Source organism: Strigops habroptila, chromosome 7, assembly GCF_004027225.2.
Source record: "Strigops habroptila isolate Jane chromosome 7, bStrHab1.2.pri, whole genome shotgun sequence".
NCBI classification, from domain to species: Eukaryota; Metazoa; Chordata; class Aves; order Psittaciformes; family Psittacidae; genus Strigops; species Strigops habroptila.
Window position 1 is genome coordinate 34,720,363 of NC_044283.2, and position 27,166 is coordinate 34,747,528.

A 27,166-nucleotide genomic window follows, 5' to 3' on the forward strand; every position below is an offset into this window, starting at 1 on the left:
TTGAAATGTGCTTCATCTACCTATTTTTGCTTTGTATACAGCAGTCAGATGCTGCAGAATTTCAGCATATCAGAAGCATTTTTTTAAATCTGAATGTTCTTTACCTTTTCCAAATATGTGTAACTCCAAGTTTTCCCATCAGCAAACACTCTAGACACTATCCTTCCCTGTCCATCATACTCTATTTTTTCACTAGTCGTCCCTCGCTGTATGCTGCCTATTTGACCTGTGGATGAATAGGTAACATTGACAGCCATCAGCTTGCTGCTTGGTAGCCACAGAGTGGGGTGCCCTGACGTGTCGTAGGCAATCCTCAGCAGAAATTTACGGTGGTCATCGTAGATCTTTTCTGTCTTTGTGGTTCGATCAAAGTCAACTGAAAGGAGGTTTCTGCCATTAACCTTTTTAAAGTAAACAAAATGACACAATAAATCATGCTGTTCAAACCCTAGCCACCTATTATTCCCACAAAGCTAGCTATTCTTTAAATACAATTTACAGTGATTGATTTGCTATGTGCGTAAATTATTTTAGCAACTGCTTGATATAACTCTTAAGGCGCTATATTAGCATCTACTTTAGAAGGTCTCATTATACGAAGAGTCTGAATCTGTTGCAATGTGTTCTTTCTCAATACTTACTCAACTGTTAAGGAAATAATGAAAGATGTGCTCCAAAACCTTCTGTAATAAAGGGGGCCATTTCAATGAGCAAAATACTTATTTTGTAGGCAGTCGAAATATATATAGCAAATTATTGTCAAAACACTCCCAGCAACCACTTGTCCAGTTCATAACACTCACTCTAAGAAAGAACAGAATCCTAATCCTCCACAGCAAGTATTTTTCAAAACAGTAAATACAAAATTAAGATCTTCAAAAGCATGTTAAAACTTCAAATTAAGATTAAATACTTTTTAGAACATAGGCTTTCCCCTTCTGGATCAAATGTTAGTTTAACTCAGTATATCATCCACTGCTGCAATGTATTTATGTGGCTGAAATCCTTAGTAGAGGATTACGTCTTCTGCCCAGTTAACTGACCACTTAAAGTCATAAATGACTGGAAGATTACTGAACCACTGAAAAGCAGTTATAAATGCTTTGAAATTTATAACTATTTTGATTTGAAATTGAACCTTAGCCTAGATACATTTATGTTGAAAACTCTATTATTTATATATGTAAATGACAGTCATGGATAGTGGTTTCTATGTAATACTTTTACATTGAAATCCCTACATCCTTTTGGTGTTCTACATATGCTTTCAGTTTCATTGAATCAGCTCTCATTTTTGTATTTATGAAAGGAAAATGTCTAGTTTACTTGTCCCACATTGGTATCTTCGCACTTCACTGTTTCCCCTATCTGCATTGAACTGGTTTTTACCATTCTCACACTAAAAGATTTCTTTGTTCATCTGTAAACCATTTCTGTATCTGCTGTGTCTTTTAAAAGTTGTTCCAGCTGGGAGTGAAACACTGGTACTGAAGATTTTTCATCACTGTATTTTGCTAACATATAGGACAAATAAACATACAGCTATCTGTATTAAGACTTCTTTCAAAATTCTTTTTCAAATACTTGATGCATATGTTATAAAGAGATGATGAAAGATGCCTAAATAACATCCAGAAAAGAACAAGACAACAGATATCCTGACCAAAGAAACTGCTGGAGGATTTTTGCGTTTGTCAGGGCTGCATGTTCAAAAATCCATGTATCATGGTTGTTGGTACTTATACACTAAGGCTGATAAGCTTCTAAAAGATCAACGTAAATTAGATTCTTTATTATTGGCATAAAAGACATTTAAGTGCTGGTGATATGTTGTAGGCAAATCTGGAAAAAAAAAATAATTTACAAATGCTCAGTACTGCTTATATCTGTCTGTCTATCTACATTACCTTTCTCCTTTTTAATATGAAATCACTGGCATGACAAAAATCTGCACTAACAATTTAGGAACAAAAGTCATGTTTTCATGTGAAAAATCATCTAAGTAAGGAATACAAAGTCAAGCAGATGCAGAATAGCTACTCTACCTATTTAATGAGCCATCAAATGTTATTTAAATATACTTTGAAAAATTAATGCTACAAGACTGATTCTAGATGTAGGTTAAACTTTACTATGAAGCATTCCCATTCACTTCCTTACTGTCGTTTCCTTGGACTTCTTCATTTTTAGGTAGATTTTGTTTAATATTTCCAACATCTAATATTTGCTCATTTGCCTGAATTCACTTTTAAATCTTGCTTATCTCTGGCTTTTATTTCTCAGCCTCTCCCACACATGCCTGCACTCATCTCTGTGTCTCCCTGCCTGTTTTGCTTCTCTGATTTTTCCTCCTCCCTTTCTCTCCATTTTCCCTTCCTTATTTTACATTTAATTATGATATTTATTAATTTTCTTGTCTACCTCTCATGCTTAGACACTGAAGTGAGAATGGGCACTTCTGATTTCTGAATTGGCAAAGAGGAAACGGTGGTTTTATGGTTAAGGCAGATGTCCAAGCAATTGTGGTTAATTTCTTGGCTGAGCACATCTTTCCGGTGTAAATTGCAGCAAAGTACTTAATCTGGCTGTCTCACTGCTGTATCTGCTAAATGGGATAATAACCTCCCTTGCCTTCTCACTTTCCATCTGTCTGGTCTGTGTAAGGGCAGGATACAAGGGGAAAGAAAGGAAATGCCTCTTTCTCCAGCCAGGTTCTGCTGACAGAGCTCTTGCATTCAGACATGCGATCTTTTGGTGAAATTTTGGCTGTGCTCGCATAATCTTGTAATGCAGATGGCAATTATAATAACAACAAGATTTGGTGATATAGCTTCTTTCATTGGGCAGTATGGGGCTGGAATAACATACGTCAGCTAAAGTACTGCCTTCTACTGAAGCATTTCTTTACAATGGCTCTGCTACCAAAATGCTTTTACAGCAAAACTGGAATGTTTTATTGTGTCTAAGATGGCCATGCTCCACATATATTTGAAATCTCTGGGTTTCATTATGATAAAGATAGTAATTCAGGAAATTTTCAATTAGCAACACAAAACTGAGTCTCTTGACAGTCCCTACATACTGTCCTGATACATTTCAGTAATTTAGGTGTCCATCTATCCTGCTTTGCTTTAACTCCTGTTTTAGTTTCCAGTGAGAAGCATGAAATCTGACTGTGATCCCCCATGAAAAGTAGGAGTATATTGCCGTGCTTCAAGAGGTAATGTGAAAACTGGGGACCTCTGCAGAGCTTGGAGCATGTCGAGCCTCAGGAGGAGGCGGAGCAAACTCCTCTTCCTGTGAGCTCCCTTTTCTATCTTACCTGTCTACTCTGGGTGCATCCCTTGAGACAGAGCTTATACCAGTTCCTTTATTTGAGACCCTTGTGAGTGAAGGTCTGTCTGGTCTCAATACGAAAGGCTCTTTCATGTAGAGGACTGTCAGGACTTCTGCCAAAGGCCAGCCTACAGACCAAACGTACAGGTCCAGGGACAAAACTAGCTTATTGAACAATTACGATACAAGTCTGAACAAAAGTAAGATTGACATGATTGTTGGGTTAAGGGAGGGTGACATAATTCCTAATTACTTTCTTCATAAAGACTACTAATAGTGGGTAGAAATAATACAAGATAGAAAACCAAGACAGTACCTGAGAGTGTACTTGGTGATTTTAGATACTAGGTAAATATAAAATGCAGTGAAAGTGTCGTATATACGAGTACATTTACTGGCAATACATTTTGTCACTTTTTTTTGTCTACATTTGTCTTCTTTTACAGCAAAATGTTATTGACTAATCTGCAGATGGAAATGATAAGCTCCCTAAGTTGTTCATGTTCTTCTTTCTGTTGTTTTCTTTTTCTGTTTTTCTACATCCCTTCCCACCCCCAAGTGACATTTCTGTAATATCCTCCCATGTAAATCAACCTCAAAACAGCTTCCTTTTTTTTTTCTTTGCTGACAAGTTTCTTTCTTTACTTTTCCTTGCAGGCATTTTTCTCTTACTAGCCCATATTCTCCACATGCCCTACTTCTCCCATTTGTATATATACTTTTAATTACTACTATTTTATCCTACTCTATAATCTCTCACTTTCCCCTCCATCTTGTTAGGTCTTTCCTTCTTCTCTGCTGTTACTTTTTTCCTGTTTTCCTGTTAAGTCTTCCAAGTTGCCTGTGACATTTATTTTACCTCCTCTGCACTTGAATGCCAAAATTTTGCTTCACTTTTGAGAACTGGACTCATGGTGATTTGTTTTACTGCCAAAGCAAATGCCATTCATATGGTTATTTTATTTTCTCTTGGGCTTCTTTCACAAATGAATTGGCAGGTGTATTATCCCACTGTATTATGACGTGCCTATGAACCAGCAGCTACTGTGCACAGTCATTCTTCCTTCTTAAAAAATCCATTCTTCTTGCAGAACGAGTGATAGAAAGGAATAGAAGGTCCGTGAGAGCATTCCCTCCTTTCTCATCCCAAGTGAAGATACAAAATATTTTAAGGTTTAAAATGGCATGTTACCTCTTAGATGTCGAGTGGTCTGAAATTACTTATCTTCATTTGATACACTGCCTAGGCCTTATTTTAAAGAACTGAGTTCAGTTCTAATAGTAAGTCAGACCTCTGATATGGTCTTGAAATGGTCTCCTGGCAACCCAATTTTAAATGCTTAATCTACGTTGTCCTTACCAAATGGCTGTCATAAATCATAGTTTGCTTCCTACTTGTATTTTATTCACTATATAGGAAGAAGAAATGCCAACAAAATGGTAAAGACATATGTTAAAGGAATATGCCATACACATGCACACACAGTTACACCGTTTTTACCATAAGTAAGTATTAGGGCTGTGCTAACTTAAGGTAGAATAATTTAAAACAAGATTCAAAGTCAGATGTGTGAATTCAGTACCAGAAAAAAAACAGTGAAGGAAAGCAGAAAATTATTCTTTCATCCTGATTCATTCCAAGGTATTCTAGGCTAAACCCAACAGTTTAAAGTCCACAGAAAAGAGCAATTAATAAAGAAAATCAGACAATAAATGAAGTAATAAAATCAAGTACTTCCTGCTGTACAATAAGCTTGTCTACAGCAAATATTCTGTGGTTGTTGGATGGCAATACCTACAGGAATGTATTTAAATTTCCTCTCACTTAATGAGAATGCAATAGGTACGACATATGCTTGCATGCTTACCCGGAGCTTTCGGCCAAACACATTGACTTTTCCCTGGGCTTGCTCCTTCCGGAATCGCCACTCCACCAGGTTCTGCCCGTTTTCCCCCGGGAGGGTCATGTTTCTCTTTGCCACTGTTGGGTTGGCGGTGCCAGCCAACACGTGTGGCTCTGTCTGATAGTGTGAGTCTAAGCCGCTGGCGTACAGGATTCTCAGTGAGCCATCATAACCAATCTGGTAGCTATTTCTTAACTGATCTGGAAAGGCAAAAAAGAGAAGCACAGGTTACCCACATGGGTTAAGAGCCTGCCTTTATCCTGCACACTTTATGCAATATGTTCATGTAACAGCTTGACTTCACATAACTGACCCAATGGTAATAAATACCAAGGGTGAGATTGGTAAGAATATCTGTATCACATGAGAGCACAAATGTCTTTGGGACCTATCTTTAAAGTCACTTAAACATTTAAAAAAGTCCCACCCTCAGAGCATGTTCTTGGAACTGGCACAAAACACATTTTCTGCTGTTTCAGTAGGCATTTTTTGCCTAATCCTAAGCATACTATGACTACTGACTTTTTCCAGTATGTGGCTGCTGGGATGCCACCTGCTACCTTCAAGCTAAAATCTCACCTCCTTCTATTTCTGTACCTTTTCCCCTTTCAATCCATTTCTTTCTCATTTCCAAAATTCTGGTTTGTTTACAGTACCTTGAACCATGGTATAGAAAGAATCAATCGATGATAGGTTGGAAGTGATGCTGACATCTTCCTCTCTGCTGGATGACTCAATGTCCACTGTAATGGCCCTTTCCATTTCCCCGTGAAGGTTAGTGACAACTCCAGTTGGGAATGTAACGTTTGTGAGACGGCCCTCACTATCGTAGCTTAAAAAAAAAAAAGAAAAAGTTCAGAAAGGATACGTAGCAGGAACAAATTGTTTTCATTTACAAGTAAAATGAATGAAAATACCAGCTACTCATACTGTTAAGGCACGTTTGCTTTTTTGTGCATGGGATAGGCACAGCAAAGACTTCAAACGTGCTTTGAAGTAGTCAAAAGGCTGCTTAACATACAGGAGTCTCAATGGTGATAGCAAGAGCAAACAGATGGATCTTCAGCTCTGCGTATTATTCTTTGAAGTGTGACCAGATCCTGCTGCACATCTAATTCACCATTTCAAAGGGAGCATATTTATTGGTGCTAAATTCCGTAGCATTCTGTACTCACTCCCTGTTACCGGACTAGATTTTGCTGTTACTGTAGGAATCCTCAAAATTTTTCATAAAAAGGGTATCTTAGTAAGAATGCCTCTTGGGCCATTCCTATTCAATGATTTTGCAGACCACCTGTCCTCCTGTTCCTGAGTGCTTAACATCCCTTGTATTATTAAGAGAAAGAATATAGGGTAATATTTAATCTACTTAAGCTGCTTGTAGCTGCAAATTGGAACAGCTACCACATATCACTTGTTAACTGCCTATGGATCATAGTTTCAGAACTGTGACACAAGACATGCACAAGATGCTTTTATTTTTCTGGCTCTACTGACATTTCTTTAAACCAACAGATATATATATCCATTTAATATGAATAGGCAGATACGATTTCTGTAATTGAAGTAGACCTATAATATCTAAATGATGTCTTTTCCTATGCTGTGTTAGGTATACTCCATTGTTACAAGACCTGAGACTGCTCACATCCAAACATGCATTGTGGTCACAGTATAGGGAGGTAAAGCATTATGTGAGCTTCAGGTCATAAAACTGCCTTTAAGATCAGCTCTTCCAGTACTACAGCCTTGATTCGTCAGCCTAGGTGTTCAGCTGAGGCTCCTTGTACAGGAGCATAGCTTGCCTGTACCTGCTACGGAAACAAGCGTCCAAAGGGTGATTCCAGGCCCACATATGACCTGTTTGCTCTCAGGAGTTTTTCATCCCTCTCCTGTGACCATGTAGTGGGAAGCTGAAGGAAGCTTTAGTCTTTTAAAGTAACTAGAACGCGACCCTGCAGGTCTTCACAGTGTGCTAGACATTTCATGCTTACAATTATAATCAAAATTGCTCCTTCTGGGAAAGAAACACAAAAACCCCCCAAAAAACTAACAAATAAAAAGCCCCAAGCATATCAAAGGCTACAGAAACCCCTTTTCTTAAACTGAGAGAATTTTAACCAAACAATTTTAACCCCCAACACACCAACTTTCTCTGAATTGCACGACTATGGCACAGCATTGCTGTAACTGAAAGGATTAGGTTAAGAAATGTTTTTTTCCAGTTTGCTTACTCTGTAGATTTGACAGCTTTTTGCATACAGTCATTTCCATCCTTTTAACACAGTTGATTTCCTTTGTTTATATAAGACTTTCACTTAGCAACAGGAAAAAGAAAAGAATGTTTAAAAATCAGAAACCCTACTGCAAGCCAGGGAAATCAAGTAGGGAAACTTACTTATTTTTTGAAGTTAAGTATATTTCAAGATAATGGGGTTTCTTCCAGTGTGTTTCTAATTTTGGCTCTTTTTTCATATATGGGATTTGGCAAGCCGAGATACAGCATTTATGTGGGAGACCAAAACAAACATACCAACGTTCCTTGTGCATGACTGTGACTGCTAGCCCATTCATGACCTTCAGTCTCATTCCTCAGTTCCATAAACTTGTTTTATTTTCATGCACAGCTTCCCTTTCAACTCCCAGGGGAACGTATATTGTCCAATTAGTGTCCTTTTCTATTTTCCTCTTTATGTTTGAAAATGGTATCAAATTATGTTGTTGGGAATTATTCGTGTCCTTTGATTCCAGTAGCCAAGTACTAGTCTTTATTTCAAACAATGCTTACTAAAGCCGCAGAAGGTAAGATTTCCCCACAGGAAGAACTTTTCACCCTTTGAATTGCAATATTTGTGAGAAATAAATTACCATATTTCTGAGGATACCACTTGAATTGGAAAATGCTACACATGAGTAGTATTCAGTACAGTGTGCAGCTTCACTGCAGTATGCAGCACTGAACATCGCTATTATTGTTTTATGCATTCTTGCTTCCACATTATTATTTTTTGACTCTGTGCCTACAGTTCCTGAACTGGTCTCTTCTTTCACAAATACATGAAAGCACATCATGAGCCTGAGATAAGTGGCTAATATATTACAGTGGGGGGAGAGTTCAAAGATCAGCAAAATATCATGCTACACATTCATGTTCTTAAAAACATGACTTTAAAGCTGAAAGAATCTTAAAAGCCATGATTCCTTGGTTTAGGCATCCTAGTGCAGGAAGAAAATGTAACCAAGATGTGATTTCTCACACTTTTATAGCTGGGAACAAAAAAAGAGATAGCAAATAGGTCTTTCTACAATTTACTATATATTCCATTTTACGATGGATTGTAATGTGTGTCCTTCATTTTGTTCACAGCACATCCAGTATTATACTTACACTTGCTATCTTTTTACAATCAAAACCTTATCAGTGCTCAGCACAGCAACGTCACTCATACCTTTGGGCATTCCTTTGCCATTTTTCTTATTACATTCAAATATCCTTGCATTCTGCTACCAAGGTGAACTTATTCATCCAAGACTGTCAGTTTTAGACTGAGAGATTTCTTTTATCTGCCTAGTGTTCTAATATTGAAATTGCCCTGAAAAAAGTGAGATCTAAAGTCTAGAGGGCGAGTGCCTATATTTGGCATTTCACGGCCTCTTTGATCTTTTCATCCAAACACCAGCTCAGGCACATGTGTTGCTGTGGAGCCCTCTGATCCTTCTCCTGTGCCAGGCTCCATAGCAAAGCCATTCAAACCACCTCTTCGATTCCTTAAGAGCAAGTCTCACATAAACTTTTCAAAAATCTGAAACAGAAACTTGCTTACTGGGTGTGACCTCATGTGCATTAATCCCATCAACTCATTTCCATTTGCATTAATGGAACAATCTTTATATTTGGTCAGTAGCTACAGAAGACAGCAGCAGGGGCAGCTGCCACTACTGTTAGCTGAAGTTTCCCTTAGATCCAATTCTTTTTCTTCTTCAGGATGATCTGCTACAGCTAGACAGTTTTCCAATTCTGCAGTGAGAATTTCTCAGAGATATAATCAGCTTCCCAGATTTTTGACCTTTTGCTCTTCACCTACTGGAAGTATCTTTTCCATTGTTCATCTCCTTTAGTTTTAATTACATTCCTTCCCAGACCATTTTCTGTTCTAGTCTATGTAGGACACTTCACTTTGCAGTGATAACTTCCTAGTAAGCCTTGTCACAGATGGAAATGCCCTACTTACTTTATTTCCGACTTGTTCCTCACGTGCATTTTATCTTAGTTTGGAGCACATTTATCTCAACCCAACTTGCAGAGCATTATTAACGTTTTACATCAGAAGATACTTCAACATAAAATAGGGAGTTATAGAAATGAAGCATATAGTAAAGGTTGCTGCTAATGCCAACTGCTGAGTTATGACTGATACCGTTTTCCCACAGACCTCTGCAGCACACTCAGTACAAAACCAAACTAAATTCAGTAATAGTGGGGTTTTTTTTCTATTGTAAACATGTCAGGTTGAAGAGCAAGGCACACTGGTTCCTGCACATTTCAGGAAACAAGACATACTGTGCAAATGTGTATTATGTATTTCTTTAAAGACTGGTTACAGATTATACTGTTAGTTGGGATACTGTAATAGAGAAATGAGGCATGAATGCATTTCATAATATAGACATGTATAATTTTGACAGTAAAATGAAATGAAAAGTACCGTTACATTCTCATTCAACACACATCAGGCATTTCCTCTATGCATCTCAAATTATCGATAATGCCTAAAAATTTGATGGAACATAACCCTACTGATTTCAAACTATTCATAGAAGCCTTATGTGCCAAGATGCTGCTTCTTGGCAGGTGAGAACACAAGGTTCGAAGTTGACTTTCAGAAGTGCAGTGTGCTGTTGTTTTAGGTGCGTATTCACCATGTTGACACATACTGAAAAATCTGTCCTAACCTATTAATGAAATGTCTCCTTCAGCTTATTGAGGCCATTAAGTTCACATTTACATAAATTACAATTGTCTTTAACATTAAAGACCGCTGGTTTGCAAATATGTTCTTTCACTTGTATTCAGTGACCTGTAGCATACTGCAAGTTTAGCCACTCCCAGATAGTGAATTAACAGTTGGAAAACAACAGTAAAGAGAAGCCACCTTGACAAGGAAACACTGCATTGCTAAACCAGTAACAAAACAGTTACCTTGCTGATCAAAAGGAAACAAACCCATAGTTTATATCCCATCCTTTTTACTATAATTTCGGCACCCATATGGAACTCTCCTGTCCTCCACTGACTTAAAACAGGACATGGCAACTTACTGGGAGCTCTAGTTTTGACCATCTTTAGCCATTAGGGGAGTTGTTAAACAAGAGGCAAAGATTCTCAACTTCAACATTAACAAAATTTGTTAACTTTTTCTCTTCATTTCTGAGTTGCTTTCCTCATTTTGATAGGCTTTTTTGGTTTTGCTTTGTCTGAAGAGTGACTGAAGGAGTGACTTTCTAATAATGAAGTGAAACTAATCTACAGATGCATGGACAAACAAATGACTTCTTTTATTTTTGGCATTTCTTCTTTAGTCTCATTGAGATGCACACTTCAGTGGATCTGTAACTACTCGTGTATAACCTGCCTTTTCAAAAATAATAATTGAAATACTGTATGCACTTATTCCTTTAATTCCACACAGTCTACTTGACATCACCTTGGTTGTGAACTCACAGTACAAATGTATCAGGAAATCCAAAATACTAAACTATAACTTTCTTTTGAGCTACAACAGATGTATTTTTTAAAAATGGAACCATAAACAGTGAGAGCTGTATGTCTTGCTAGTATTGTTTTTGTTTTGCTTAACAAGAAGGAAGCAAATGTGTCATAAATGACAACTTGATGTATGTTAGTAGGTTCGTAAATTATGACAAGTGGGATTTTTTTACTATTGTATAAGAAGGGTAGCATTTTTTCTTTGTTCTCATCTGAAATATTGTTAAGCATGAGAAAAAAATTCTATATTTTTTTGAGTGTTACAGAATTTTAAATATATTAAAAGAAAAAGCTTCCTTCCTTTCTTTTCCTTTCTGCTCTATTCTTTTTTCCTCTCCTTCTTCTTTTCCCTTTTCCTTTCTGCTGTGCCTAGCTCTGAGAACACAATGGATGAATAGGAATTACAGAAAATAGGTCCAGGAATGATTCTAGGAAGGAGCTAAAGTGAACTGCAGCCCAAAGTCAAATTCTGTATGGGAATTCATCTATCTACTTTTTTTTTTTTAATGGAATTTGGACACAAAATGCAAATTCACAAAACCACAGAGGCTTGAAGGGCATGAAAAGTATCAGTATCAGCTAAATTTCTCTGTCCTGCTCAATCAAGTGTCAGACAACTCAAGCTTAAATTCAAGCAGCTGGTCTGTTTTTCCTGTTGCTTTATCTGATGGCTGCCTTCCATAGGAAAAGGGTCTTTATCCTGTTTTCATCTGGGAAAGTCTTACACAACTGTTTGCACAGCTGGTTAAATAATTCAGGTAATGGTCTTTTATCTCAGCAATGTGGTCAGGGCTGAGAATTTTTCAGCCCAGGTTTAATGAAGAGATTTCCTCAGCTGGAAAGTGATTGACAATTTCTCTTTTCACCTTCTCCTAACTCAGCTTTTGAGGTGGGGTTTTTTTTTTGTGTGTGTGTGTTTATTTTGTCATAACAGTAAAAGGATACTTTTCAGTCTTTTTTTGTAAACTGGCATTCAGCACACCAGACGTGAACAATTCACCTAAATAGGCCATTCTTGACAGCCATAACTCATCTGCAAAACAACAGGCACACTAAATGAAAATCACCGCAGGAAATGTGTCTGTTGGAAAGGGAGCTCAAAGAAATGAATCAACACCTTCCCTCGCGATAGCTTGCTCACTTCTGTACAGAGAAGTTTCTGATGCTCATTTTCCACTTCAGTGCACAACCAGGCAAACAAGTGTGAGTTCAGTGTTTGTGCTGCAGTAAGAACGACCACCTTCACAGCCTGATCCAAAATGACTACCAGATACAGGCAACTGGGGGGGAGTGGTGCTTTGCAGTGAAAGAAGCAATACATAAATTTACATTGCCAGGGTGGCTTCTTTACTTTTTGCCAGAAGATTGCCAAATTTTTCACTCACTGCTGTACGGTGTTGCAATCCTGCCACACGGTGCTGTTTGCTGCACTGAGTACTTGCCATGTATATTCTTGTAGGGAATCACAGAAACAAGAATTCTTTTTTAACTCCCATTTCTGACACACACCTTACATGCGCAAGAGCCTGCACAAATAGATAGTGTTAATGATGATGGTGCTTTCTGAAGAGTGGGAAGAACAACTCTGGTGTACGCGGAAGGAGAAAGGGGTGCTCTGGGAGCAATGGGATGGAGGTGCTAGGGCTTAAATGATGGGTGTTATGCAGGGATGGAGCAGCTTCCCAGGGCTGGCGGTGAGCTCAGCAGCATGTACCCTTTTGAACTGAGTGCAGCCAATTCAACAGTGATTGAAGGGTGCTTATCCTTACGAAGATGAGGATAAATTACAGTAGCCAGGCTTTTATCTACAAGACCTCAACACTCATCCGCTGCCTTTCAACTTCCCTCTAATGGGAATCCACTGCCCCCGAGCCCTGTGGGGTCCGCAGGGGCCAGACTCCGGTTTTCACCAGGGTGTGCAAAGCCAGCTCCTGCCCAGCAGCAGCTTCCTGCGTGCGGTGGCTTTAATCTCCGGGCTCCCTGAGGCTGCTGGTTTGTTTCTGTGTCACTCCCCCCCCACCTCCTTAGCTCATCAGTTACTGTACTAATAAACTGTCTGCCCTGTCAATATAAATACCAGGGTATGGCTTTTCAAATAAATGTTGATGTGTATATACTTTGTATGACAGATTGCCCCTTGCTGTAAGGTCTGCTAACACTATCAGAGCTGTGTGCATGGGCCTTCAGTGAAAAAAGGATGTAACGCTGGTCCGTTTGGCCAGACATTTTGTTCACGCAATAAGCTATAATGTTGCTTTCCCCCTCTTAATTCTTCGTTCTTTTTTTTTTTCTTTTATGATTTTCTTTGTCATTTTGAAAGGTAAAAAACCTATGAAGGGGTTTTTACAGGGCCACAAGTGGACATACTAAGCTTACTAAATTGCATTAAGTTTGAAATGCAAAAGGAAAGCAAAATTATATGGATTTTTTTTTTTTTAGGACAGTGGAATACCCAGATGACAAATAAATATTGCTAGATCCAGGTTCTATGGTTAATTTAGAATAACATCCTTACTCCTTTGGAGCACAAGTCACACCCAACCAATGCAGGCTTCAGAAGTGACAGATTCTCCCCTCTGCGGAGTGAATTAGGTAGGACTTTCAAATGTATGTGCCTGGTAGGCTCCCTACCAGGCTGACTAGTCTGGCCGCACAGGGGACATCAAGGAAGACTGAATCTCTTGATGAAGCTTGAACATTAGGACTGCGCGTTTGAATACAGCATGACTGAAAATAGAGAGCCGCCTTTTCACATGCAGTCCGGAGCTGCCCTTCCACCCTTACTGCACCAGGTCCCCCGTGAAGTGAATGTAAAGGAGAGCAAGCTACCTTGGCTAATAGTCTCCCTGACTTCTGTTTGACAAAGAAAATTAACATGGACAAGAATATTAACATGTCAATAACTGAACAAATGGTATTATTAAGTCCCTGATAAAAGTCAAAAGTGAAACAGATACTTCCAGGAGCCTGAGCAGAGCTGACAGGATTGACAATGCAGGACATTTATGTCATTAATAGGAACAATACTATTTTTTACTGAATTATCCTTGCTTCTAAGTGCTTTCCAATACCACAGAGACATCACATGCTGATTTTCTTGACAGACATCAAAGCACTTCTTCCTTTCTCATACATGATGTAATAATGTTGATATGTGTCTTCAGCACTGCTCTTTTGATATTATTACCTATTCAGTGGTTTCTCTGTTCTGCTTTTATTACTTAGCCTAGTTCTAAGGACAAGGAACAGTAAACATTCAAGAACGGAGAAATGGGTAAATGTTGATTAGATGAGATATACTACTGATATTAGGGCAATTAAAGGACACACTACAGTTCAATAAAAAATTTCTCATGGATATCTAATGGTATCTATTATTGATCATTTTTAATATGGCTGTTTTGTCATTAAGAAGGATGAGTCTGAAACAGCAAGTTTGTGTGCTCCACTGCCAGCATAAGTCTTACAAGACTGAAGTCTATAACAGCATGTTGTATTATTATGACATTTACTGTAAAGCCGAGTTAGAGTTCCAGTTTAGAAAACTGGGAGATCATAACCTCTGCCTTAGCAAAAGGCAGTTGAACATAAAAATGAAAAAAAATAGAAGTGTTTAATGATTTATCTAAAGAAGAAACATGGTAAGCAAGCACAACTGTCACTAAGCTCCTCTCAGAAATTGCATGTTGCATGAAACATGGTTACGTGTCTATGAAGTATTGATGTATCTATGAGAAGGTTTAAAAACCCACATCATTCTTCAGTTTGTGGCCATGCACAATTTGAACATGTCAGCTTTATATTTTCCCTACAAGCTCTCTTTGGGCAAGGGGAGTGAGTACTTAGCTTGCTTAAATAGAGGGAATTGTTTTAATAATCTTTCGGCCAGCCTTGCCTCTATGGGTCTACATGAAATGATGAGAGAGGGTTATGCCTACTAGGGTTTCAACTTGTGCCACACTGAGCGGCTGAGAACCACCAGATCTTGACTAACAGAGGACAAGCTAGTCGCTGACATGTGCTTTAAGAGAGAAATATATGTATGTATTGCATGCTGGATTGTGCCAGGCAATGTGGAGAAAGAGGCACTTATGCGAGGACTCAGTATCTCAAAAATATTCCCCAAAAGACAGTTCAGAGACAGTTAAGAATGAAAAGAATATCTCTTCTGTTGCGTGAGTAAATATAATATGGGAAGATTAAAGACATTGCACTTGTAAGTCACGGTTTGCAACCAAGGGCTCATGTGATGCTACAGAAGTCAATGCAAGAATATGATAATCAGCTGAACAAAACTGTTTTGATGAATATGGTTAATTGCTTTATAGCCACTATGTTTTACACTGATGAAGCAAAAAGGAGCAGCAGTAGCAGCAGAAGGTACAGAAGGTTGTTGATGGTAAAAGGATAAAAATATCTAAAAAGCCCTATCATACCAAGGACATTCAGAGAATGCTGTTTAGAGGTGATAAAAATCCAGATTACAATTTTCTGCAAGTTCTGGTATTTATAAGAAAACAGAATCAAATTAGAATGAGAGCCCTAAAATTGCAAGACAAAAGACTAGGCATTTTTAGAGATTCGTACTACTGAAAGAAAAATTGGTAGAAAAATTAACAGAAACATTATAGGAAAATAAACCCCCACAAATGTTACATGGAATAGAAATATTGATGATGAAAACTGAATTGTGATCCCCTTCATATACAGTAAAAGTGCAAGTGAATTGATACCACTAATGGGGGATAATTTTTATCTGATCAAAATCGAACAGTTGCTTTTATATAAATGAAATCTTTCAGTAGAAGTTCCATAGAGCTTTTACAAGCCAAATCTCAGTATTTCCAGGTCAGATTCCACAAGCAATGCATTAAGATGAAGGAGGAGAAAAACTGCAAAATACCATCTATTCCCTATTGCCAAATGTCGACAGTTACAGATGATATGCCTGGTATGTGGGGAAACTAAATAAGTCCAAGCCAAAGGCAGTATCTTACTCTGCATCACAGAGATTTAGGGAAACCACAGCAGTGAATGCATTGTTAATAAAAGTGTAATATGCAACAGGTGGTACTCTGCAGTATGCGGTGAAAACAGATTTTTACCTGTGATTGTCTCTAGTCTATAAATTATCATCAGGATTTCACGTTCTGCATTATTTCACCACCTTTCCAGAATGACTGGAAAGCTCATTAATTTAACTATGGGAGCAAAGTAAACTTGTAAGGGCTCTGCTTGCTAATGTCACTGTCTTTGATTTCTGTCACATTCTGTTGGAGATAAGAATTGGGCGGGTTAGGGTGGAAGGAAAGGAGAAGACGAATGAGCTCAGGGCATGAAGTGCCCAGGGAAACACTGGATGGACTGTCAAGAGATATAAGAGGGGATTGAGAAGAAATGCACTACTGGGAAAGGAAAAGGCAGGGAAGCCAAACATGCCTTAGAGGAACATTGGGAGACATGGGAAGGAGCAAGATACAAGGTAAGAAAGTAAGGAAACACAGTAGGAGGGCAAGGTCTGGAGAGCAAAACAGAGACATGGCAGAAAGGCAGTGAATTGCAGGGAGGAGGAGGCGGCATCTTAGTCTGGATCACATCTCTGCCTGCTGATACTGCTCATAAAAGGAGAAGGCAAGGGAAGAGAGGGCAGGAAAGAGATGAGAAACACTGGCTATTGGAAAGAATTCATGGCTAAGGGAGGAAGGTTTTCTGATTTTAACCAAAGGGGTTAGAGGAGGTCAGAGGAAAGCACATGCCGCCTGCACCTTCCAGGGAGCTGTGAGATGGAGGAACTAAGCTAACTCCTCACTAAAGAGCCTGCAGAAGCACCTGGGCTGGGACCGCAGAGGGACAGATCCCAGATGCCTGATACTGGGCTGACCACGATGTGTCCTAAACCACCTTTAAGGACTGTGTAGCTGTCCGTAGATCACCTGGGTGCCAAGCACACCAGTGTGCACATAGAGTGCAACCTGAGCAGCGCAGCCCAATCTCGGCAGGTGCTGCCCAGACAACTAAGACTGTCTTCTTGCCCTAAGGGAATCCTCCCTTGCAGATCAGCCTCTGCCAGTTTCTCAAGAAACACAAAGTAGCCGGAGGCTGGTGGGGCAGCAGGCCAAGGATTCAACCTAAGGACTTGCTGTAACATCCTGGGTGAAGTTACAGAGAATAGTTGTGGAGCAAGCTGAATGAGAGCAGCATGATTGTGACAGCCCCACAAGTGCATGCTCAGTTTCCAGCAGCTCCCAGGGCATGACTCAGGACAGTGAGATGATTCAGAAGAACCGGGGCTGAACAAGATGCTTGGGACCTTCTCAGAGGGCTGCCCTATGCTTCTGGTCAGATTAAGTAACAGCAGCTTTTTCTCTGGCATAGTTTGCACTCTTGAGCATCGTCAAACTTTCAACTGTGAGATTTATACCCATTTTCAGCTGACTTCAAAGCCTGTCTGGCAATTGCTGGCATGCCAGGGCTTTGACAGAGACCTGGGGTTGCAGGCCTGGGTGGGTCTGACCTCCTACAAGACTAAGCAATTGCAAAGGGGCACTTCAAGGCTTTTTAGGAGTTCATGTCTGATACTTCAAAAACTTAGGTCCAGAGAAAATGCTCCTTCTGTGCACCTGGCTTAGCTCTCTGTAGGTGAAAGCAGAATGGAAACTGCTGCACAGAAATACTGTCATATAGGCTAGCTTGGAAGTGTCACTTCCAAAATGCTAATGTGCATATAATTAGTTCAACTTTTAAGATTTATCTGTTTAAATGTTCATATTATGCATACATAATATGCAGTTATAGTTAATAGTTTCCAGCTCAGATATCTCACAATTTTATAACAACAGAATTTGATTAGGCTGATTACTCTTATACCTTGTTTCATATTATAATTTCATTATAAAACCTAATCTGGAGGACTTTTAGCTTCGTTTGGCTCCATTGGTTTTTTAGTATGCGTGTATTTTCAATCCTTTTTGTGAATGCTCTGTTAATCATTTTTATTCAGCAAGTTTTTAGACCTTCGATAACAGCTCACAGTTACTATGAATTTTAACAACAGTACTTTGCAAAAGTATGCATTCTTGAAATACAAAGTGTCAATTCTGATCAGCAGAGTACAACCCTTACCAAGATAGGAATTTAGAAATCTATTTTTCCATAAAGAGATTAAAAAAAAATCAAAGTCTGTAAACAAATGCAGAGACGAGACTATATGATATCATCAGTAATTCAAGTTAGTACTTACAATTTTTGCTGTAAAAACCACAAAGAGTGTAAAAACCCTATTTCCTGTATGTCAGTCCTTCCCTCCTTCAGCCAAAGTGGAGACTAAATCAAGTAAACTCTAGATTAATTGGCATCCAGACTAAATGAAATAAAAAAGAAAACTTCTTTTGGATCTGGTATTTGTGTGATTTAGACTGTGGAAAAAAGCCATGAAAAGAAACAAGTCCAAATGCTTTAATATGTGCCAGACCAGTAATTGCCAATTTTGGGGTTGCAGTGTTTTTTCAAAGATATCCTCTTTGCATTGAAAAGTTGTTCTAAAAAAGGAAAAAAAAAAAAGGTTTCATGAATCTGCTCTCAAATCACTGAGAACTCAACTGAAATGATCTAAGTTCTCTGGAACCACGCTCCGGTTACACAAACAGATTTGCACAAGAGAATAGTTAATGAAGCTATTACTAAATTGGCTCCAAAGACTGATCCTTTTATTACTATAAACCACAATATTTTTACCCCAATGTTAAAACTTCTGGCATTTAAACAGATGTGTGACAACCAAGGGTGAAAAAACCCAGCCATACTCAGAGTTAGTTGAAAATGACGTTTCTAGTCCATCGGACAGTGTAACAGTTGAAAAGTTCTGACTCTGGGTAAGAAGGATGTCTAAATTCACAATGGAGTATCAATTCTATCCCTTTCCCAGAATATTTTGAAAATCTGAATAATACAATAGAGTAAATAAAATACATAAATAAATTCTGATATTAAAAGAAAATGTACCCAGCAATGAAACTGAAATACTTTGCTATTACTAAAATAGAACAAGGAAGTCGGAATGATTTCTTCTCTTAATTTCTTATTCCTTGCCTGATGTTCAAGGGCAACCTTTCTTTTTTAATAAGACTTCATTGTTTTCAACAGAAAACTCTTCAGCTGAAATTTTTTTAGCCCACACTACCTACAAATGTCAATATGCAAAAGCTGGGAGAGAGAAACACACACATACATCGTGTCACCCCCACACAAGCCCTTATACGATACACATGGTTTCCATCTAGTTTGGTGATAGTAGCAGAAGCCTCTGGAAACCTGGCCTTGTCAGATTTAATGTTACAAATCATCAGCGCTGAAAACCAAAGCCACAATAATGTTTGCTGATCCTCGAATAAAACCCAGAAAAACAGTCGTGTTTAATCTGCTTTTTCTTCAAAAGGGAAATATACAGACACAAATTTGGTGCATGGGGATTTTATGTTAAAAAGACATAAGTGGCTGTGATGCCCGATGGATGTTTTTAAGAGTGCTGTTTTGGCAAGAAAATAACACTGTGCTTTTTTTTTTTTCACTTATTGCCTGTAGCTTTACATAATCAGCACAATTTTTTATTTTTGGTATTAACTTGTACAGAGCATCACAGAAAACATGACTGGAAGGGACCTTGAGAGGTCATGTGGTCCAACCCCTACCCCAAGGCAGGATCTGCTCTTCCTGTGCCGCTCCTGAAAGATGTCTAATATGTTCTAAAGACAGCCTGTGAAGGGCAAGGGGTCACTATCCTTGTCTGTCTGCTCCAGGGCTCCAAAATTTTCAATGTGAAGTTTTTCCAAATGTCTAATCTGAATCTTCCTTGTTGCAATTAAACAGATTACTGCTTTACCATGGCTACGGGGAGGAGATTAGTATCGTTGCTTCTGCAACAGCCTCATACACTTGCAAATTCGGGGTGAGTGAAATTGCCTAGCTTTCTCCGTAATTATTTCAGCTTGGGAATTCTAACGAGACATTGGTTGGAGGTAATTGTTTAGCAAATGCATAAACAGCAGCTTAGAAATAATACTAATACTTACTGCGGGGAATAGCCTGACCTTTGGGTTCTCCGTAAACCAGCTGACCTACCTCAGACCAGAAAGTCTGCATGAAAGCAGATCAGGTGTAAAAGATGGCTATTCACAGACTCAGTAAATAACTATGTACTTCATGACACACAGTACCCTGAATTCTCCCTATGATGAAAAATATAGACCTATCAACCACTTAACAGTGAATATAATATCCACTTTTTTGTGATCACGCAGATGCCATTAAGATACATTCAGGAGCCACCAGCTACTTCTGCAGTATAGCACAGTAGGCTACACAAAAACTACAGGCAACATAGGGAGAAATTACTGCCCTGATTAAAACTCTAGGTCCTCAATTAGCCAGTATGAATTCCAGCATGATTTAAAGTGCCTGCTGTACCAAGCAGATGCCTTAATTTCAGTAAGGGACTTCACTATCCCCTGAATTGACTGCCTTGCCCAACTCGCCTGCTGGAAACAAGTGGTTGTGCGTGTCACAGTTAAACACTGTATTCACTCTCTGTGGAAATGGATGACTATTCCCAGCCTGTTGGAAGCTGTGAGTTGGTCTCTCAGCATACAGAACATGAGCAGAATACGTGAGCCCTCCCCTCCACCGTTTCTCGTTCCTCTGTGTATCCTCGCTGTGCTTCTGTGTCCTCTTGGCAGGACCTAAAAAGATACGCAGCGGATGCACCAATGCACAATTAAATATTACAGATGTGCGCTAATGCTTTGGGAACATGCCCACTACCAAAGCCCTGCCAATTTACACATTATTGTAAGAATACCTTAGAACTGGCAGCAGCACCATTCCACCTGCTGTCTTTGTTAGGGATCAGCATTTCTAGCCCTGTCTCCACTTCAGGACATAACATGCAGTGAAGCAGCACCTGCTGCTCTCGTGTCTCTGACGGGTGTATGTAAAGGCTGGAGAGTAGATACAGGTGCTCAGAGTCCTCCTGCACACTGCCTCGGCCAAATGTACACTGACAGAATTATGAAGTTATCTCAGAACACAGACGTTTGGCTTTGCTGCCACTGCCTGACACTGGCACTTTATTTTCTTTACCATGCGTGTTGAATTGAAAGCTTTTTTTTTAGGCCCTGACCTTGGCAGCAGTTGCTACTGCATTTCATCATAAAGATAGGAGAAAAGGAAAATAGAAAAAGAAAAGGGACTTAGTGGATTTTCATGATGCCCTTTGTAATCCTGAATACTCCAGCTGAGGCCCTCTAACGCTTTTACTTATCAAACTAACTCTACGTCTCCCACTCCTTCATAGACACATTTTTTACCCAACCTTAGCACGTCTTTCATGTGATTTAAAAATACACATATTTTTCCAGTTGACAGAGACAACTGAAAAAAATCTGTGTTAATTCTGCATTGACCTTTCTTGAAATAAGATGTTTGTGTTTTGAGCTGCATTTTGTTACATTTGTTTGGCGTATCAGTTTGTAGTTCAGCTCATTTGGAAATGAAGTTGCCTATAAAACCCATACGTGAACTCTCAGATTCTACTGGTTTATCTATAAATTGTCATGACCTTCCTTAGTCAATATAACTGAGGATTCTGTAAAACTTTTTGCTAATCTGGCAGTTATGAACAGGCACTGATGACTTAATAACTGTAACACAGGGTAAAGCAATTCACTGAAAAGATTTTTCCTGAGGATGGTAAAATTACAAGTCCTACTGTTCCACCAATATGTCTTGCTATTGTGCTCCCCACCCGTACACCACACGTTGCTGGTGGTCTCTGCGTTTTCAGTTTACTCCTACAGAAATGACACTTCGCCCCCCAAGGCCCACATTTCTGTTCTCGGCTTCCCCTCCCCCAGGTTCAACTGTATGAAAGCCTGCCGTGTCATCCAGGAGATCCTTTGGTGTATTTGCCACTCAGTGAAACACAACCTTTTACAGCTTCAAAAACCCCTCCCACCCAGCCTTTTTTTTTCAGTAAAAGGCCATGCACACATGCTTTTACTTATCAAAAAAGAAAGAAAAAATATACAGAGCAGTGAAGACATTTCTTGTCAGCATCTGCTGCAGAACAATGTCAATCTAATGAGCAAATGGGATGAAAATCTAGGTTTTGATGCAAATCCACAAAATCATTGTTGTCTGAGCTACAGCCTTCTTGACAAGAGTGAAATCTTGTCTCACTATTATTTCAATATACAAAACTCAAATTCAAAATAAGGAATTTATAATTACTCATACCCAATATTTAGAAGTCAGACAGGAAGACAGCACGGAAAACAGAAAGCATCCTTCTGTACTTTTTGTTATCAAGGGTCATCTTTACAGTTACTTCACTGGCCTCCAGAAATATTTCAGCTGGTACTGTGTAACTCAATAAAACTATCAGGCATCTGACTTAATTTTTTGTACTTACTCAAAAAAAGTGGTCCATCCAGTCTCATCACTTTTAGTTGCCAGAAGTCCACTGTTGCCATGGTAGGTGAATAAGACAAGCTCCTGCCCTTGTGCAGTCATGCTTTTCAAACACCCGTTAGTGCCTATCGTCAACCATATGACTTGGTTATCAGGAGAGACCACTCTTACTGGCATCCGGTTGGGATCCCGTCTGATACGAAGAGTATTCCCATTGCTATCTGTCACTGCAGTAATATCATTATCGTTACTGTAGCTAAAATTGTACAGGTAGTCTCCGGTGACTAAACTCACAGTATACTGGTGAGTCCCATTGATATCGAAGATATAAAGCTCTTGGTCAGCTGGAGAAGCAACTTCATAAAAGTTCACTGAATTCAATGAGGGTTTGTTCTTTGACACAGCCCGTATCCTAATGTTTCCGAGATCAGCAATATACAGGGTGCCATCTGGAGACACAGCTAAGGAGGAAGGGGCATTAAGTTTGGCATCTTTAGCATAGCCATCTCCGTTTTGGTAACAGTCACAGTTGACATCGTTTTTGCAATCACACTCTGAGGGTATTCCAGCAACTAATGAGATCTCTCCATCAGTTGTGACCTGTCTTATCCTATTAATCTTCTTTTCATCAGTTTCTGTAATATAAAGTACCCCACTGTAGGACACGGCAATGGCGGTTGCTGACTCCAGTGTGGTTTGTACAGCGTGCTTTCCCACTGTGTACTCCACTCCAGGAACCTGGCAATGCATTGGCCTCCCTGCAGCAATGCGAACCTGACGGTTTTCAGTGATCTGCAACACCACGTTGTTATCCAAAACATAGATGGAGTTATCCATTGGGTTGATAGCTAAATCTGTAGGCCACTCCAGACGAACCTTAACAAACAGAAGTGTTTTGTTGAACAGCTGACCAGTGCAGATTAAATGAATGAATTCACTTTTAGTTTTAGATGCTGCTGTAAGGATATTTTTCATCTCACAACAAAAGGACTTATATGAAAACACATGCAGCAAACTAAAGCTTTTCAGGGAGGCAAGGGAAACTTTACTGAAAACAAAAGCCAGTTGCTTTGAAACTGTATAATACAGGTTGAATTTCCCCTCCAATAAATGTTATACGTTTCTGCATCATAAATGCATATATATGCATTTGTGATATCAAAGTCTAAATGTATACTTTAAGGACAGTACTAATCTTTAATTCCTGTAATAGCAAAAATATCTTCCTACCTTCCAGATTACAAAACATCATAGTGTACTCCATTTTTAAACATACCACTAGTAATGTCCTTTCTTAACTACACAAGGTTCTTGAGACAAATGAAAAAATATGTTTTTTTGTATACATCCTCTCATTCACTCTGGTAGGCTAAGGATGTTAGTGATTCTGAAAACATCAACATGCCAAGATAGTTGTAACGGATCTGCCATTCTCCTAGTATTTACTACCAGACTTAATGTTTCCTGCTGATAGTTTTGCTGTTTTAAACTGAACTGAACTTTATGGACAGAAAAATTGAATACAGCAGCATTTATAGCTAAGAGGATACACTGCGATTCATGCCCTTGGAAGAGGTTTCTTTCTCCCCAAATTCTGTGTTAAATACACATTACACACTACCCCCACCCAGCTTTATTTTAAGGGGCAAGAAAGCTGCATTTGCATTTCTAGCCCCAGCTCAGCTTTCCAAATTAGCAGCAGCTAAAAAGTACCTGGCTGATGTGCATGCTGGTATCACAGGTCAATGGTCGTGCTGAGGTCAGGTCATTGGAGCCAAGCAGAGTGGATATTATTCCATTCTGATCCACTTTTCTGATCATGGTCCCATCAACAAAGTAGATTAACCCGTTCTTGTCAATTGCTATTCCTTTAGTGAAGAGAATAAAAACAGGGGGTTTTTTTTGTATTAGCAGTGAATATGTACAATTAAGGGCATAAGTGATATGTATCTAGTGGAAATTAAGGGCAGGAGATATGGTTTTAGGCAGTAGTAAGTAAACCAGCTTGAAAACATATTTTGCATAATAAACCAACATTCAGTATGAAATCTACTATTGTTTATCACATTTGCTGTTCATTTGCTGCTGTGTGTTAAGAAGGGCCTAGCTTTTAAGTTAACCTGAAAAGCAAGTGGGACCAGAAACAACACTGATTTTAAATCTTCATTGTTGCCTGCCAAACTCATAATATAAATGAGCATTTAAAAATGCTCAATAAACACACAAGCCAAATACTTCTGAAAAATCAACCCACGTCCCACATAGATCTCTTCCTCAATGAGCTTTCCACTTGGAAAAAATTACTCAAAACCACATTTTTGACCCAACTACTGGGTTCAGTAATTAAGCACAATCATGTCCCCTGCTCTGAATTCCATATTATTTTTAAAGTTATGGAGGGGGGATAACTTTTTTTACCTTTAGGGCTCATGAGAGTTGCCTCCACCGCCTTGCCTCCATCACCACACCTTGCCTCATCAAATGGTAGGCACTGTTCCCCTGTTCCTCCTATTACCTCAGCATTTTTGGTCAGGTCTTTCGCACCCGTGAGTGACTTGGGCCGATAAATCCTGCGCGTGTTTGTGTCAGAAACATACAAATCTCCTGTCACGGGGTCAGTTGCGAGGTAGTATCTGTGAGCAGGGTTGTTGCTGTAAAATGGAATTATACATTGCACGTGCTGTGATTAACTGCAACTAACACTTGATCAAGAAGAAAAGGCTTCAGTTCATATGCAGTGTGAAATAATACATTAATAGTTAAAGCCGGTGGTGATGCTCTAGGCATAGGTAGCACCAGGTCATGGCCCCAAAACCTTTTTTGGGTCATGTTTCTTGCCTGTGGCACAGGCAGTCCAGTCTAGACTACTCATCCTTTTGGGACAGAAGATCCATGGCGTCCGTGATGTTCACAGGCCTGTTCCTTGCTCTGTAGTTAGAGACAGCTCCTTTCTCCGTAATAAGCCAAATCAAAGTACTGGAGTCTAAAAACTCTGAGGCTTTCTGGGAACCTTGATCCAGTTCCAAACTTTGCAGCAGGACCTCAGCCCTTGCTTATGCTTTGTTGCTGTTATCATCTTATCTGTTTTATTATAATTTATATAAGGCTGCTGGGGTGCATGGTTGATATAATTCATAAACAGATAAGGCAGACTTCGTATTATTAGTTCACAGGCAAGAGATAAGACATCCTTCATAAATATTTGTTTAATCCACTGCTTTCAAAGACGTGATACGCATGATTTAATGCATTAGGAAATGTCATCTTTTCCACCAGAGCACCGAGTGGAGCTTTTCCGTTCTTCTTAACTCAAGAGTCGTATTTCAAATAACTGTACACGTTGGCACGGAACTGCTAACTATGCCAACACAGCCTTTATTACAGTGAAAACATATATTGCTAACCATTTTCCCAGAAACGTACATTTTGCCTCTCTACTGGCACATAATTGAGAATGACTGTCTTTTCTCCCCTGCTGGTGTAAAAACCAGCCCTGGAGATTACCTTTTGGGTTGATATATTATGATGTAGAAACTTAACCCACCGCAACTGGGATTCCTGACCTAATTTATGGCATGAAGAGCTGAAATAAGGTCATGTAAATACAGGAGGTAATTTCAGATGCTCTCCTAATGGATTGAAGCAGAGTGTCAGAATAGGCAGTCCCACTTCTGATGTTTGCAAAAGCGCTGCTTAAACAGATCTACCAGCCTTGGTGATAGCCAAACATCTGTTCGCAGAATGCTACACTTCACGTTTTGTAAATACATAACTGTGCTAATGTAACACATTTTTACGTACTGCCACTTGGAAAAAGCTACAAGAGACCAACAGGAACAACTTGTGAACAAATTACGGCTTTTAGTAGGGACAGATTTTTATAGCTATCCAATTACAAAAACACAGAAAACAATGTGTTGCATAACTAGGATTTTCTTTGGTTTTAAGACTTTTAACATGTTGGTTCAGAATGAAGAAATCAAGTGAAGCAGACTAATGAAATCAAATACAGAGTGATTAGCACCTCTTAAAAAGCTCTGCTACAGAGCTGAGTGGTGTACAGCACCTCTGAAAGCAACCAAATGCAGGCTCACTTTCAATTTCTGTTTGTTAGAAATCTGTTATTGCCAATGTGCTAAATAGTTGAAAGGTATTTTCGAAACCTTAATTTACACAGAGATCATTTAATATGCTCACTATGTAGTGTACGAATTATTTATACCTCTACAGACTGCAAATTAAATTACACCCATTTACATGATTACTTTGGTCTTTAAGAAACTTTGCAGACACTTCAAATATAAACACGTTGCAAAATGTGAAATGTGCAATTAAATTTTATTTCATTGTAATTTAAAATAAAGTCCTTTCTTATACTACTGAAATCTAAATTAAAATACCTCTCTTCAACTCATCTAACCCTGCTTCGGTCACATTTTTCAGTTGTTGGAATAAAGAATCATCAAATTTGTGTCTAACAATTATTTCTTTCTAGAAAGAACTTTAAAAGCTGTTTTCTTCATAAATATGACAATATTTCTATGTTCTAAGTAATTCCAACAAAAAATACGAAGCTCTTCTTACTGGGGATGAGTTCTCATAGGAAGTAGTGTATCCTCATCGAAACAAAAAAATACAGCTGATAATTTGAGGATATTTTCTTATTTTACTAACCCCCCACCCCCAAAGTGTGGGA

At 38.9% G+C, this 27,166-nt stretch overlaps 1 protein-coding gene across 27 annotated transcripts in view; it reads right to left on the reverse strand.

The window, feature by feature from the left end:
- TENM3 (teneurin transmembrane protein 3) overlaps nt 1-27,166 on the reverse strand; it is an 817,612-nt gene that overhangs the window by 12,171 nt on the left and 778,275 nt on the right. For all 27 annotated transcript variants that reach the window (XM_030491587.1, XM_030491600.1, XM_030491599.1 and 24 more), the window contains 6 exons: nt 24,889-25,121; nt 24,184-24,338; nt 22,472-23,346; nt 5,897-6,072; nt 5,205-5,440; nt 105-401 (listed from right to left, as the gene is read on the reverse strand). In XM_030491587.1, the coding sequence (XP_030347447.1) occupies nt 105-401; nt 5,205-5,440; nt 5,897-6,072; nt 22,472-23,346; nt 24,184-24,338; nt 24,889-25,121 (1,972 nt within the window). The remainder of the gene's footprint in view (nt 1-104; nt 402-5,204; nt 5,441-5,896; nt 6,073-22,471; nt 23,347-24,183; nt 24,339-24,888; nt 25,122-27,166) is intronic.